The 15,812-nt window shown below is 34.5% G+C and overlaps 1 protein-coding gene across 1 annotated transcript in view; it reads left to right on the plus strand.

Annotated features, from left to right (window-relative positions):
• LRP1B (LDL receptor related protein 1B) overlaps nucleotides 1-15,812 on the plus strand; it is a 563,267-nt gene that overhangs the window by 534,562 nt on the left and 12,893 nt on the right. The window contains exons 84-87 of the mRNA XM_072342527.1: nucleotides 4,225-4,386; nucleotides 8,113-8,287; nucleotides 8,544-8,648; nucleotides 10,449-10,562. Coding sequence (XP_072198628.1) covers nucleotides 4,225-4,386; nucleotides 8,113-8,287; nucleotides 8,544-8,648; nucleotides 10,449-10,562 — 556 coding nt within the window. The remainder of the gene's footprint in view (nucleotides 1-4,224; nucleotides 4,387-8,112; nucleotides 8,288-8,543; nucleotides 8,649-10,448; nucleotides 10,563-15,812) is intronic.

The following is a 15,812-nucleotide window of genomic DNA, read 5'->3' on the forward strand; positions in this document are numbered from 1 at the left end:
TATATAGCTAGAGATTGGGGCAGCTTTAATTAAAATTTAAAAGTTTATGACAGTTGTATTGAACTACAAAAATTGAACAAAGAAAATGTCATCTGTTAATTAAAAGTACACATCTGAGACATGTAATTAAAAGTTTGGGTATAATAATGAACACTTTCCAGTAAACCAAATTAATGGGAATTTGGAGGGGAATATAAAAAGGATATCATACAGATACTTCCTTTTTGCTTACAATTTAATGCAAAAATGTTGGAGGAAAGTTTTCTAAATGTCTTGAACACATAGACCAGATTAAACTAGTTCACAAAGTTAGATAAATATGTTTAACTACATAACCAAATAGAATCATGATGTTTGTAGAAAATCGAGGAAAAAAGTGTTGTTTCCTCTAAATGGTAATTGATGAAACACACTCCTAAAATTAAAACAAAAATTGTATATAATGTAGATGTTACTTTGTGTTCTGCTTTAGAAATAAAACATGGGGACACAATGCTGTGTACTGAAAATGCTACCAAGGAAGAAATTGTTTAGCTTGTTTACATCTTGCCTGTCCCTGCAAGTCTCACGTTGGTGAGCCCCCAGGGAAGTTGTATATCTCCTTGTAACCAGGACTGGGGACTAGATGGGGGAGAAAATAGGTTTTTCAGTAGAGGATTGTATGTCTGTTCTGGTGTGTAGATCCAAAGGAAACACCACAACCAGCCTTGAGAGTACTCCACTAATGCATTTTGAGATGGTTCTTTTCTCCTTTGCTTTCACAACATGGACAGAATGCGTATCTATTGGGATTGATCCCAATCAGCTCAGCTTCTAATTATGTACTCTAATACAGCTTCTCTCCACTACTTTTGGTTCACTAAAGCTAATTATGGTTCGCAGAAATGAATTATTGCCATTCCCATGAACTGCTGACAACCCCTCTAGAGGATGCAGTGTTACTTATAGTAGGCTGGTGTGCAAGATTGCTTTAATAGGGACAGCAAGTGAAATATGCAAATGAAACAGATTGCGCGTGTTCATATGTAACAAATAGAATGCACACATTGCTGGTAGGGAGTTTCCCATCAACTGGAAGAAATAAGTTACTTATGTCTAGGTGCATGCATTCATCTAGGCTAGCTCATTGTTTGGAAAATTTTTATAAGCTAACAAATACAGTGTTTATTTTCTTGAAGCAAAAGGCAGTACATTCTTTTTATAAATAAATATTACAGAAGTGATGAATTTCAGGGATTGAGGGGCAGCCATTATTCTGTCTTTATGCTATTTTAGTCCTGTAACTTCATTAACGGTGTAAACGCGTAAGGTTTCTGTGCCTGAGACCTACCTGGCAACAGTTGGTAGTTAGGATTTGTGACATCTTGGTTACGTTGTCATTTGGATTCTGTTGTATGAAAACTTGTGGCACTCAGTGTTTATCATTGTTTTGTACAGGAATTTTGTTAAGCTCTTTTTGGAACCATTTCATATCCAAAATCCAAAATAATTGAATAGAATAAGGCAAATGAAAATGTCATTACTGTTATTATTGTTATTATTTCAGATGCCAACGGTCTGTATAAATAGGCAATGAACTATTAAAATGAGTAAAAGTTATGTTAAATTGAGTGGGAAAAAAAAAAAAAAAATGGGGTTTAGGCTATACTGAATTAAATTTTCATATAACTGTCCACAATTTGACATATTTATAAGGCTACATCAGCAAAGAATAGAATATTTTTTTCTACAAACAATGAAAACATCCTTGTCCCATCAATTTAAAAAATAGAGGAGCATTAATAATAAAAAATGATTTCAGACTTATGTTCTATCACTATTTCATTTGTAAGATGGATTTAGAGGAGGAAACCCAAGACTCAGGGGCAGAAATTTAAATACAAGTGTATACATGGGGAAAAGCAAAGAGTTTGTGCTAATATCTGAGTTCAACATCTTTGATTTAATGTTTAGAACACTGGGGACAGATAATGAATAACCAGGGTGATGCATATTAAACTAGTTGGAGCTATTTTAAGTCGATGGTTTTGTTCCTGCTGTACTCATTAGAGGAAGAGACTAACTGATCTCACGGCCTTTAGGATGATTTGCAAAACATTTTAAATTAGCATAGCTTAAAATAGAAAATATAGGAAAGAATTACATGAAGGGTTTGATGTAACAAACAAATAAAGACTAAGGGGAAGAAAAATAATGCAGAAATCATTTTGCATGCCTCTGAGAAAGTAGAAAAATTCAGTCTCTCATGTATTCACCTATGAATATGATACTATGGTATTAAAACAAAGGTAGACTAGAAATAAATGAAAATTGTGGAGTTAATGGTATATTTAGTTTGTATGACTTTAATGAGAAAACCAGCTAAATAGAGAATAAAGTAAGAAAAGAATCACACATTGCAAATTTAGATGAAGAGGTGATAAGATTTCAGGAGAGAAATGTGAATTTGTTTTTAGATGTGGATACCTGTGAGAGAGATTGTATAGAAATTCCTGAAGAAACACTGAATGAGAGAAAATACTGCAAGCAAAGCACCAAGTGGTGATGTTTAACAGATCAGGCAGGGGTAGGGATTTACTGTTAGATTAATACAAAGATAAGAAATTGCTATGGGAAAGTGACCCTTAAATGTTGAGGCATGATCTTAAGCAGTTAAATGCATTGTGTATGTTTTAAGCTAAATGCTGTATACTGATCTGACTCAATCTAACTATAGCTGCTGTGGTGTGCTTTCCACCCCACCACTCTGTGAAGCAGGATTTTAGCTAACAGTTACTGGCTTATGGCCTGGTGTGAAGTTGTAAAGATGTAAATGTAGAGATAACTGGAGTCTTTCGTTACTGCATTATCTGGCTTTCTCTAATCTCCTTCAGATTCCACAGCTGTACCGCTATCCGGATTGGGTAGTCAATAACAAAATCCCAGAGTTTACTTTTTCATGTTTGTGTCTGCAATTCCAGGCTGAAGGTCTTCTGCCTTATACATACAACATATTATACATTTAACTAATTGACCTTAACATTTCTTTATCTGTAGCCCTATTTCATCACCACAAAAAGGAGATAACAAGCAAATGTATACTAGTCTTACAACATCCCATTAGTTGCCTTCCTTCTTCAAATTTGCTAAAGCCGATGATACTGATATATCCATTCAGGATTAGACATTTTGATTCTCCCACCTTTTTCCTTAGATTTCTGCCATGTTTGTGTTCCTCTGTTGGTTTTCTGATGAGACACTCCTTTAGTTCTGCCTGCTGCCCAAGTACTGTTTGATTGTCACTAGCCTGTGCATGGTCTTTTTTGCACCAATTTCTCATTCATTATCTTTAGCAGTCTTGCTCTGCAGTAACTCAGTAAGAATCTTGGTTGTACCTGCCAGCAGGTTCAATTCCATATGATTCAAATGACCTCTATCCTTTCTGCCACCTTATTCTGGAAGTGTACTTGTGTTTAGATTAATCTGAGTCTCTTTCCGCATCAACCTTGCAATCCAGGAAGGAGAAAAGTGGTAAACTCAAATCAGTTATCCCTAAGTTTAAGAAAACCCAGAAGACTGAATTAAAGCCAAGTGAGGAGGCAGGCTGGAGGAAAAGTTTTATAAGAAATAAGTTAAGAGTGAGACTACATTATTAGGAATTGAGAAGGAAAATGGCCTGCTGGACACATCAAATCATTTGACTTGAAGAGGAGATTGCAGATGAGATATAGAAGTACATTCAGGAGATAGAAAGACATTTACATGATATAGAAAGTTGTTTTAGAGAAGATAAGCTTTAAAAATTCAGTGATAAGTGGAATAGTTTAATAAAACAGTGAAGTTGAAACAAAGCTATAAATCTCATAGACACAAGATTTAGATAAGGGGGGAAAAAGGGAAAATTGAAATAGGTTAAAATCATAGGAGGAAAATGCATTAGAGTTTAAACTCTAATTTGAAACCACATAAAAATTGGCTACTATAGGATAGGGGTTCATTTTATACATTTTTTTCCCTCCTTCGCTACTTTTCAGATGTTGCAAATTGGACATTTGTTGAATCTTTGGTGTGATTTAAGACAGCTATCCATGAGTTACAGTATTGAGTTAAAATATTGAACTCGTGCAGTGAAATGTATTACTCTTACGATGCGTATTTATCTTCAAAGTAATAATTATTATTTCAGTTTTTAGTTACTTTTATCTTAAAGTAGTTGTTGGTTGTTTTTTGTGTTTTTATTAACAGGGAGGCCCACCTGCAATTGTGCGCTGGGTTTTACAGGGCCAAACTGCAATCAGACTGTCTGCCATCATTTTTGCCAAAATGGAGGAACTTGTAGTGTCACTGCTGGAAATCAACCCTTTTGCAACTGCTTGCCTGAGTATACAGGAGACAGATGCCAGTACTGTAAGTAATCTTCACAAACTAGAAAATTTGAAATTATAGTTGAAGTTTAACGTGAATCAGGTTGTTTTCCTATTGCACAGATTGATGAATTTAACTCCAGAATTATTCTGAGAAAATGGGATCTTACATATTCAAGGGATCTTTGAACAATATCCTTCTAGACTTGCATGAGAAGAAGGAGCTTTTTTAGAAATTATTTACATGTTTACATGGAAAAAAAATCCTACTAGTTGTATCCAACATCCGACTTCATAAATCAGATCATTGCTCTTTTTGTTGCTGGTGGAATTCCTAGTCAGTTAAAGAATTTTTCTGTTATCCTTTAACTATGCAAAAAGCCGAACCTTGAGTCTCCAACTGCTCTCTTCCCCTTTTATTTCTAAACCCGGTAAGCAGCGTATTGCCAGTGCTGCTTTGACTTTTGTTCCTCTGTGTTCCTCCATCAGACTCAATCCAAGATCACCTTCAATGTGGCTTCTGCCTCGGAGGATTGAAAACCAGGATTTCTATGCTGTATTCTTGCAGAGCTCTCAGGGCTCAACTTATGTTCTCTGCATCTGAAGTTCTCCATACTTTTTCATTTTACTGACCCATCAGTCTCATCTCACTGAGATGTTATTTTCCAAAGGTTTCCATGCCTCAGCAAAGTCATTAGCACTCTAAAAAAGGAGCTTGTTACCAAGAACCCTGACTTAATATGCATTAATTTTCTGAGATTCAATTTTGTTTCTAATTTTCGAAAATCTCCTTTTTTCTCCCCCTGCTTTCCTTTAACTCAAACACTGAGACAGAGGTCTGTCACAGTGCTTGTTCTAGAATAGAGCATTCAATGTAAAAAACATCATCTCTTTCTTTTTTCTTTTACATAATTCACTGAAAAGGGTAATATTGGACAAAATTGAAGGGGAATTAACTGTTAAAAAGGTCTGTTTTGGAATCATCTGTTGGATACAAAAAGTGCTTAGTCTTAGTGATATGGCTGTCAAACAGGGAGAGGGTTAGCGCATGTCTTTAAGAAGGATTTGCACTGAAGCAAAATGAATGCATTTCCAGTTGGGAGACTGTGAAATAAATTGAAACCTTTGAATGGGAAACCAGCTGTAATTGTGATTCTCTCCCACTTGATATTAAACAAACTGCATGGATCCACAAATAACTATCTGCAAGAACAATAGGGTATTTCAAAACAGTATAGTACATAAATCATGCCCAGACAGACACACAGATTAAGAAAAAATATTTACTTGAGGCTTACCAAAAAACCAAACAAATTGTTTCTAGTTGAATGCTTCTGCAAACATATTGTTAGTTGTTGTTTTTTGTTTTGTTGTTTTTTCCCAGAGCTTTTTTCTTTTCTTTATTTATTTATATATATTTTTAAGAATCAATTTAAATGTAAATTCAGAGGCCCTTTTTAAACAGTACTCATTATCAGATTTGGATTGTCTGCTGCTACTTTGGAAAAACGGCATGATACAAAGAGACTCAAACATTATAAAATACAAAATGAGGCTTTTGTTTATTTAAACCTTAATACGTTTAGGTCAAAAGAGTCTTAAAATCTTACAGGATATTATTTTTCTGGCCAATCACAGTTCTATGAAACTATGAGTTTACAGCTAACAGTGGGTGTATAGATTCACAGCCAGATCATTGTTATTTGTTTGCTTTAATCAAACATATGTATGTTTTTTCACTGTATTTATCATGATCACTTTGTAGGCAGAATGAAATATATTAAGACAAGTTTATTACAAAGATTGGTTGCTTCTGCTGTATCTTTTTTGGTCTTTCAGTGATATGATTAAACAATTTTCTGTGCAAAGGAATGTGAATGTGCATAGGTATTTGACTCGTGCTCTGCAGTTGAAAATATTTTAGTGTTTTTATGGCAGGGAGAAGACTTTTGCTTGCAGTACTGCCAGATAGCAAAGGCCTTATTTTCCTCATCTTAATCTTCTCTATTGACCCAGTGCAGAGTTTCTCCTGTGATTAGTTCACATAAGGGCTAATAACCAAAATGCGTGTTTCAAAGTCAAGGCAATGGCATTGGTGAAACAAACTTAAGTGAATGGATTTACGTAAAATTCTACTAACACTGTACATGTTGTTATATGCACGTGTATTTGAATATAATCGCCTATTTTATATTCCTGAAATAAGTAATACAGAGTAGTTGAAAGTTCATTTCTTGTGTCATTTAAAGTCCAAACAGCAAAAAAAAAAAAAAATAGACAATATTTCCCTCATTTAGAATAACTCAAAGTGGATGGAGTGATCACATTAGCTCTTTCTTTCGCTGAAACTGAAATTCCATTCAATAAGGAAATTTTAAAAATTGCTCTTATTATTGCGATCTAATGCAACATTCATATTGTGGATCTAGCAGAACCTATCAGAAGATTGAAGATGCTTTAAAGTACAAACTTCTTATTTCCAGATTTTAGGGCTTCTTGTCCTAATCTACATGTAAAACTTCCCCTCTTACTGTGCTTTTCTCTTAAAATGTCTCTCACTCTTAGCTTCCAAACAACAGTAGTTTTTGTTTTGTTATTCTTCACCTGAAATCAGGGAGCAACACACACAAGGGATTACTTTTTACTACTCTTGATGCCTTTTTGGCCCCTCTGGTCTGTCTACTGTCTGCTGAAGTAGGTGGAGACACACAGATAATCAAGAGATAGTCAAGTAAAATGGTTTTGTCTTCCATCAGAATTCTCCCCACAATTGTCAGCAAAACTGATGTGTTAGTCACTAAAAGCTTCTTGGAATGGCAAACAAGCATATTTCTTGCTTTGTGAGATGCCCTCATAATTCAGCAGTCTTGAATATGCTAAGTAAAACATATCAATTGTTGTTGTCTCCAATTTGCACAGCATTTTAACTGCGCAGAACTGGAGAAAATATTAGAGACTGAGCAAAGTGGGGGAATTTGGCCTGGCTGAAATGAGAAGACTTTAAAATAAAACTGTCAAATGAAATTTGTCAGTACTACATAAATAAAAATGAACTGTAGTGTTAACATGCCAGTATATTATTGCTCAAGAAGTTTTCTTATTTTGACATAGTATGTGTAAATGAGGGTGATAAAAAATGAAGTTGTTCCTGGAACTTCTAAATAGTTAAAAGAATTCACAGCTTGAAGTCTCAGTCCTGCTGACTTTGAAGTAGATACATGAAATAATGGGGTCTTGCACAGCCTACAAAGATAAGCATGCATGTAGGGTTTTGTAGAACTTATGGATCATGTTGTTATGTGTTATTGTTAGAACTTCATTAAGTTTTATATGAGGAGAAATGTAAGTCAAAGTTAATTATTTCAAAGTGTTGTTCTCACTTCAGTTTAGTGCGATGCCTTTAATGGTAATGTGAATTTATCAGAAGACTTCTATTTAGCCACTGTCCCATTGAATATATTTAACATCACTGCTATTCTCATCACTAGTCTTTATATCAAGTATGATGATGCTCTAAATGGTTGGACATCCAGAAGGGAAAAGAAACTTCTTATGAACTTATATGTCTGTTTCACTTTATGTTGATAATATATTGCTTATCTGTTGGGAAGACTCTTGATTCTTATTGTTCCCAGTGAAGTCACCAATTTCATTCACCATTTTATCTTCATGATTCTACATTTCAACATAGAGAGTAGTAAGCTATTTTTTTAACACATGAAATACCTCTCCTCAATATCTTTTTAACTAGCTTTCATGTTTTTTGCAGATGTTTGCCACCATTATTGTGTGAATTCTGAATCGTGTACTATTTCTGATGATGGAAGTGTAGAATGTGTCTGTCCAGTACGATTTGAAGGTCCAAAATGTGAAGTAGACAAGTGTATAAGATGTCACGGGGGACACTGCATAATAAACAAGGATACTAATGACATAGTATGCAAGTAAGCATGTGTGGTGGGGAAGGGGTCTGTGTACAAAATTATGTACCTGTAGCCACTATACTGTAGTTTATTTTGAATCTGTGAATGACCAACCCTTGAAATTATCATGTCAGAAAAGTGCCTTTATGTGTTCAGCTACTGAGTCATGGTTAACCCGGTGGCTCTCATGTATGGATTGTTATAAAGTGGTTCACTAGATTTATTACATGCTGATTGTTTCTTTTTCTTCTTTTTTGTCCCTTTTTAACCATGGCAGTTGCACTAATGGAAAGATTGCCTCCACATGTCAGTTATGTGATGGCTACTGCTACAATGGTGGTACATGCCAGCTGGACCCCGACACAAATGTACCTGTCTGCCTGTGAGTATCCTGCATTGTGGAGACCATCTAGATCTCTCCCTGCCAACAAATACTAAAGTTTCTACAAATTTATCTGTATTCCTGGTTTATGAAGAAAGTAAATTACTTTGGTTGCAGTCATAAGATTTGGTAATTTTTCTGGCTATTTATGTAATCTGATTCTTTGTCTACTTATTTTACAATACATAGATCAAAAGATACACCTTAGATCTATACTGTGAATGTATATTTGCACAAAGATGTATTTCCCGAGACTTCTAATAATTTCAGGCCGTATCTAAAGCTCACGTAGGCATGTGATGTACAGGACAGTTGTCTGTTGCTGCTTCTCAGAGGTGGATTATGTCTATAAGCGATGATCAAAGTTGATGACATTTCTGTAAGGAAACTAATGGCTAGAGAACAGGAAGAATAATGTCAGTGATTATTTCCTTAATGTCTCCAGGGATGTGCTCTTGTACCTCTTGTTTCAGTCATAACTTTTACAATACCCCTAGGAGCTTGGCTTTTCTGGAATGAGATAATTTTCTCCCTCCTGCAGAAATACACCAATGTTGAGAAAATAATTCAAGATATTTTTCCTAAGCCCAGATATCAAATACCAAAGGGAATGTGATTTTGTAGTCTAGACTGTTAAGTACTCTCTAAAGAGGCAGAAAACCCTACATTCTGGTCCTTTCTTGAGAGCTATTGTATATCTTCATGTTCAGCTGCTAAATGTTAAATATGGAAGTAGAAATTTGTAGCAAGAATTGAATTCTTTCCTGCTCTTGCTCACGGTTCCAGTGAGCTTCTGAAGTCACGTTCCTGTTTTTGTATTGTCTTTGTTTGTTGATTGATTTATGGGTTTGGGTTTTTTCACATTTGCTTAGTAAGTTATCCAACATTTTCTGCACTGCAGAAGAGCTTCGCTGTGGAATAATCTTCAATATCTTAGTGGAGATCAGAGAATTCTCTAGGAGAGTATGAGATGTTAGAATTAGACTCAAGTGTCTCATTCCCAGGGTGATGTAAATTAATTATTGTCCAAAGGGATATAGTATTGCAGCAACTTTGTGAGTACATGTACAGTCACCCCTACCTTTTTGACATGTGTGAGGTGTATGGACTTAGAGAAAGTGTTGATTGTATTCAGATTTTCAAAGAGTTGACTACAGAAAGGGGGCCCAAGCGTAGGGGCTATAGTATTTGAATGCTGACAAGAAATGTTTGAAGCTTTGAGGTTATTGAAAGTGGAATGCAGTTCTACACCACATTTCTTCTTCAGTTTGGAGTGACTCTGTCTATTATTTATTATGGCTAGTTTGGAAGCTTGCAGTTGTTACTTTCTTTTTCTTTAATAAACTGCCTTATTGTTTTTTAAATTCATATGGAATGCCATTGTATTTCAAGAAAAACAAGTTTCAAGCATCAGTTTGTGTATGACTTTAATGGTGCATGAGAGCTGCAGCATATTGCCAAGACAGTCAGCAATGCTAAGGCTGAAATTTTGAAGGCCCTTGCATTACCCCATATTGATCAATCAATGCAAGTGTGTAGTACAGTTGACAAAAATACCGAACACCTGAACATATAAGTTTGTATAGGCTCATTGTTTTAAATGTTTGATAAACTTTGAGAAAACTTATCAGTGTAGTTAAATTAGACCTTTCCAGGAAAAAAACAAAAGAACTATTTATATCTGTGGGTGGGTGCCTGTATATGTGTGCGTGTCTTGCCATCATTAAATGTTATGTATTTAAAACTTGTTCAGCAAAAGGCAGAATATTTATATAGGTCTATTTTACTGAAATTCTGCAGATGCTCTGTGGGGTTTAAAAGTCAGCGCTGTGACCAGAAAGTGAACCCTTGTGATTACTACTGTCAGAATGAGGGAATTTGCACTTTAACTGCGTTTAATGAACCGAGATGCAAGTAGGTTTAACCTTCCACTTAATGCTGCACATTCTGTGACATCATTTCAGGCCACAGTTCATTGGTTCAAGTCATGCACGTTCACATACATTTCACAGTATATACATAATCTGGGTGCTCGTTTCTGTAATGCACACTTACCCTTTGATAGTTGCACTTATGAGTATATTTAAACATACTGTTGGATTGTCCATGTCATTGGAGGCAAAAAAAAATAAAAAGCTTTATTTTTATTAAGTGTGTGGAAGAAATTGGAAATGCTTCATGGCTTTTACTGTTCACATTTTGAGACATTTTACCAACTTAATCCTACACAGCATAAAGTTTAGCAAATAGTGACATTGCATATGTTCTGTAGCCTAAAACCAACTTATTATTTCTTATCTCGGTAGGGAAAGAAACAGAGGAGCTATTTAGCTACTATTTCAGGAGTTTAGCCTGCAATCATAAGTCTCTTTGTAAACTTTATAAAAATTCACTGTAAAATAGCACCTCTTAAGCAGAAATGTTTGAGCTTTGTTATAACTTTGACTTTTCTGATAAAAAAAAATGCATGAAAAAGATATATTTGTGTGCTGTATTTTACTAAAGGATATGAAGTCTCTTTATTCAAGGGAGAAGTTTAATCCCCATCAGGAAATAAACAGCCTTATGAACACAGAAAGCGCTGTGAGAATTGGTATCATTGTATAATAGGTAGCAATGAGAGTGACTAAGGTACGGTGAATAATCTGACTTTTTTCAATACAGTACAATCAAAAATTCTTGGCCAGTGTTTTTCTGGCAATGAAACTCCAACTAGAGCTACCATAAATCCATTAGAAAGTAAATTAGAGTTCTGTCCACCACAGATTAAAATTTTGAAGAATAGGGTATGGACTTTTGGTGAGCATTCAATGGACAGTTTCCATTTCTCTATATCATACTTGGGTTTTAAGAATACCATAGCTCAAAGTAAAGCATGTTGCTGCTTGTAAGACTATGTAATGCAAATACCATTCTTCCTTTCTTTTTATCTTTTTACCAAAATATTGGAGACCTTACCTGAGCTCTCAAGATGGTAACAGTCCAGAATTTATTCTGAAGCATTTTAATAGATAAAATAATCTGAATGTAAAGCATGGAGAATTACTCTTATAATTCCTCAGAATGCATTAGCCATTTAAAAGGTAAAAGTTTACTTTTTATTAAAGGGATTTTCACAGATAAATATGAAGATTATATAATTATTTTTAATATGAATTTTTATTGCCAACAAAGTTTATGTTCTCTTTCAACTGTAGTCAAATCTGTCAGAGATACAACAGTAGAGTTTAAAGAAAGCTATTTGAATTAGGATCTTTCTGAACAGCATTGATACTTGTTTGTGATGTTGCCCATTCTCTTGATCTTTTGATCTAGTTTAACTATATTTGGCATCTACAATAGTTGGTTTTTTTTAATAAGATTAAATCATATTTGAATCTCTTAGTCTTTGTGTTGATAACATGAATTTTAACCTCTTCAGTGGGTTCTGTGTGTGGCCAGATGCCAAATGAACAAGTTGCTTGATGGAGAGAGAGAGAGAGAACTGTAGTTCCATATGCCTCAGTCCTTGCTAGCCATAGTTCTCACTTCGGTTGTTTCCTGTATCTTCTTTTTGTGGCACAAATTAGCTTTAAACTGGAGCTTGTTTATAATTTTACAAACCCCGTACTGTCAAGTAGAAGACTTCAGGAAGGAATGAAACAATCCCATGCTTCAATAGAGTCATTGTGCCATGAAACAGCAATCTCAAAGCCTTTTTCTATAAGTTCTGCTCCATTATTAGAGAGAATGTACCCCTTCAGCATACCACACTGTGTGTGACATCTACCTGGTCTATAAGAGACAGTTAAGGTTTACGTTTTTCTTAAATAGTCATGGGTAGACAATTTCTAGAAGGAAGAAATTGGAAATAGCTGATTTTATTTTAATTCAGTAGGAGCTTCTCTGCCTCTCGCAGCCTTTATGAACTTACTCTCCTTTTAGCAAACTTTGCTGCTAGGGTTAATTTTTTTATTATTTTTTTTTCCAGAAATCTTCCTATTTCAAGATTTTTGATCTTTGAATCCAGTAAATATCAGGTTCACATGGGAAGTAGAACTTGTACTTTCCACCTAGCAAAATTCTAAATGAATTAAGGCCTTAACTTGACTACACATCAAACTCTTATAAAAGGAAGAATTTGTGGAGTTGGTCTCTTGCTTTAGTCAGTGCTCTGCCAAGTTGCAAAAGATAGAGCATAGGCTGTTTTGATTTTGGATGTAAAATCCTGCACAATCTAAATTATGAATTATTAACATTATTATTCATTATTACTTATTTTATTTTTCTGTATTGTTTTCCTTCCTGCTCAATAGTGAAAGTTTGAAAGAGAATTTCATATCAAAATGATAAAATTTGAGGCATTGACTTTCTGAAAATATCACTGCTGTGGGTGTCCTGTACAGGAATAATCCTGTATTGTAGTTACTGCCTTTGCAGTTTTTACATATTTATTTAGAAATATCTTCTGTACTACCATGTACTGGTATGTGGGGACAAGGGGGAGGGAAAGGGGACATGTATAGCAAAAGATTATTAGATATGCTGGAATTGCTCCTAAACTTCATCAATGCATAGAAGAAAGAATGAACGTGAGATCAGATGCCAATGAGAAATAATCAACAAATGTTTTCTTCCCCATTTATTGTACAAGCTGTTGTTTGTATTTGTTCTCCAGTTTATAGTCAAAACTGACAGAAAAAACCAACATAAATTGTATTGATTATTTTCATCATCCAAGTGAATGGAAAGAGAGTTTATAAATGCTTTAATAAGCTTTTGAATGACCCTGCAATTAATGCGACAACAGCAAGTTTATGTTATTATGCTGTCTAAATAAGATGATAGTCATTTTTTCCTTTTTATACTACTGCATGTGCGTCTTAACTTCAGAGCCCATTTCCTAGGAGTCAGTCCATAAGAAAGAGAGAAATTCAGAGGGCTATTTGCAGTATTAAATTAGTTGCCTTAGTTAAAATATTGACTCTTCACAGACCTTTAGATTGTGTTGTATTGCTAAAGTAGAATATTGTTTCTTCTACAATGAAGAATAAGTCATCCTAGACACTTTAATTGCTTACAATAAGTGGATCTGTGGCTTTGAGAGCAAATTTTCTAGAGAAATCGGTGATCTTTCAAATTAATTAAAAGGCATATGCCATAGAGGAGCTTGAAGGAGGAAAGCAAGACTATGATAGGAAAAGAATCTGGCAAGTGAAGAATGGAGAAAGATGACTTCATTTCTAAAATGAAAATTTTATCTGAGTAATATGTTAAAAATGGTAGTGGAAAAAAAAAAATAGGGAGAGGAAATGCATCATTTTCAAATGAGACTTCAAATGTGAGCAGTTCATGTAGAAAGGCGCACATGTGTTCTTACTTTATAAGCAAATGCAAAAGTGTAGTAGTGCTCTGATCAAAAAAGGGCTAAGGTATGCACATAATCTGGCTGTGGATATGAAAGAGACATCAGTGAAGTCCCCTGACTTTGCATGTTCTGAAGGCTGAGTATAAAAAACTACTGCAGCATGGAACAGCTGTGGCATCAAGAAGACTGCCTAAGAGAAGGAGATTTAACCATGATAGACAGCATAAATTATAGAGTAGATAAATTTATGAAATATCTTGCAATAAATGTTTTCCGTGTGCTTTCCAAGTATATATTTAATGAGATATCTAATTATAATTATAAGAAGAATTTCAGTGTTATACCGGTTCCTTGAGTGCTTCTGTTTTCAACCAAAAAAAAAAAAAAAAAAAAAAAAAAAAAGACTTAAGTGTCTTGAATTTGAACATAATCTATAGGTTTAAACATTATAGAAGTCTTTTCATCAAGTTTGTATTACAAACTAACATCATTTTAAAGTTCTAAACATGAACAGATATTTGAGAAGTGCTTGATAAAGAAATGACAAGATGTTGGAAAGGAGGAGGTTGTGTATCCTTTGTTGGCCATTTAGCAGTTAGACTGTAATGCAACTGCCCTTTGTCTGTGAGATTTCAATTGTTCAGATGCAACTTGAAGAGAATTTGCTGCTGTACATCACTGCTCATTTACCTCTGTAAGGAGAAAAAATGGTGGTTTGTTATATCTGTTGGTCCAGTTGTTTCTCATTGTTTTAGTATTTTTTACCATATCAGTCTATTCTTTTCCTTTTGCTTAATTGCTCAATGTAATTTCAACTAAAGTAGATGTTAACACACTTAATGTTCATATAGCAGGTCTATATTATTGAATTTAAAACATGTGTAGCATATGTACTGTATACAAATTGCTAATTTCTTACCTAGGGATCACAGAGGCTAAGATGCATCTCAAGGCTTATAACCCTATAATACCATCTCTCTGTATAAAGAATGCCTTCTTTCCGAAAGCATTGCCATTTTTTATCTTTTTTAATAAGAAACAGCTTTTTGATTTACCTTAGTGTAAGGGTTTTTTCATAATAAAATATCCTATAGTTTGGGGAAACATGGGGATTGTTTCCATTTCTGTCTTTCAGTATATTTTAATACAAATAGTAAATAACTATAATCCAGATGTTATCTTCTCTCGTGTTCATAGTATTTGTCATATTAATCATATTTTCCAATGGAATAATAATGTGTTCTTACATTAGGGAAGCTGGATACTTTCATTAGCATGTTTACTATCCATAGCTTGACCAAAAAGGAAAGCAACGTTAGAAAATTACTAAATTAGTTTTTTAAGTAAGAAACATTCTCCATGTCAGCCTCTGTGTTGTGATGACTGTTTCACTGATTCTGTTGTACTTCTAATATTAACCTTTTAGTGCTGCTCTCTGTCATTACAAGTGAGATGCCTATACAATTTCAGTTCAGAGTTTTTAAAACATCTTTTTAATACTACTTTCTCTGCATAAATAATCCTTATTGCATAGCCCCTTTTTTTCTGAGGCTGTATGTTTCCCAAACAACCACCTCTTTCTAAATGTAGACCTAAACTGTAATGGAGAGAGCTGTAGCATACTTTCATTAATGACCTTGGCAACAAGGCCACATGCAACCTTTGTTTATCACATTAACTTTGAGGATTTATATTGGCATTCTCTAGGACGTTACTGCTCTTTGATCTATTCACTGACTCTATGGGGGACTGGGGATTTTCACCTGTAGTACCTTGCACCACTTGGCTGAGAACATTCTCTCCTTTGCTGTCAAGCT

Source organism: Excalfactoria chinensis, chromosome 7 (assembly GCF_039878825.1).
Source record: "Excalfactoria chinensis isolate bCotChi1 chromosome 7, bCotChi1.hap2, whole genome shotgun sequence".
NCBI classification, from domain to species: domain Eukaryota; kingdom Metazoa; phylum Chordata; class Aves; order Galliformes; family Phasianidae; genus Excalfactoria; species Excalfactoria chinensis.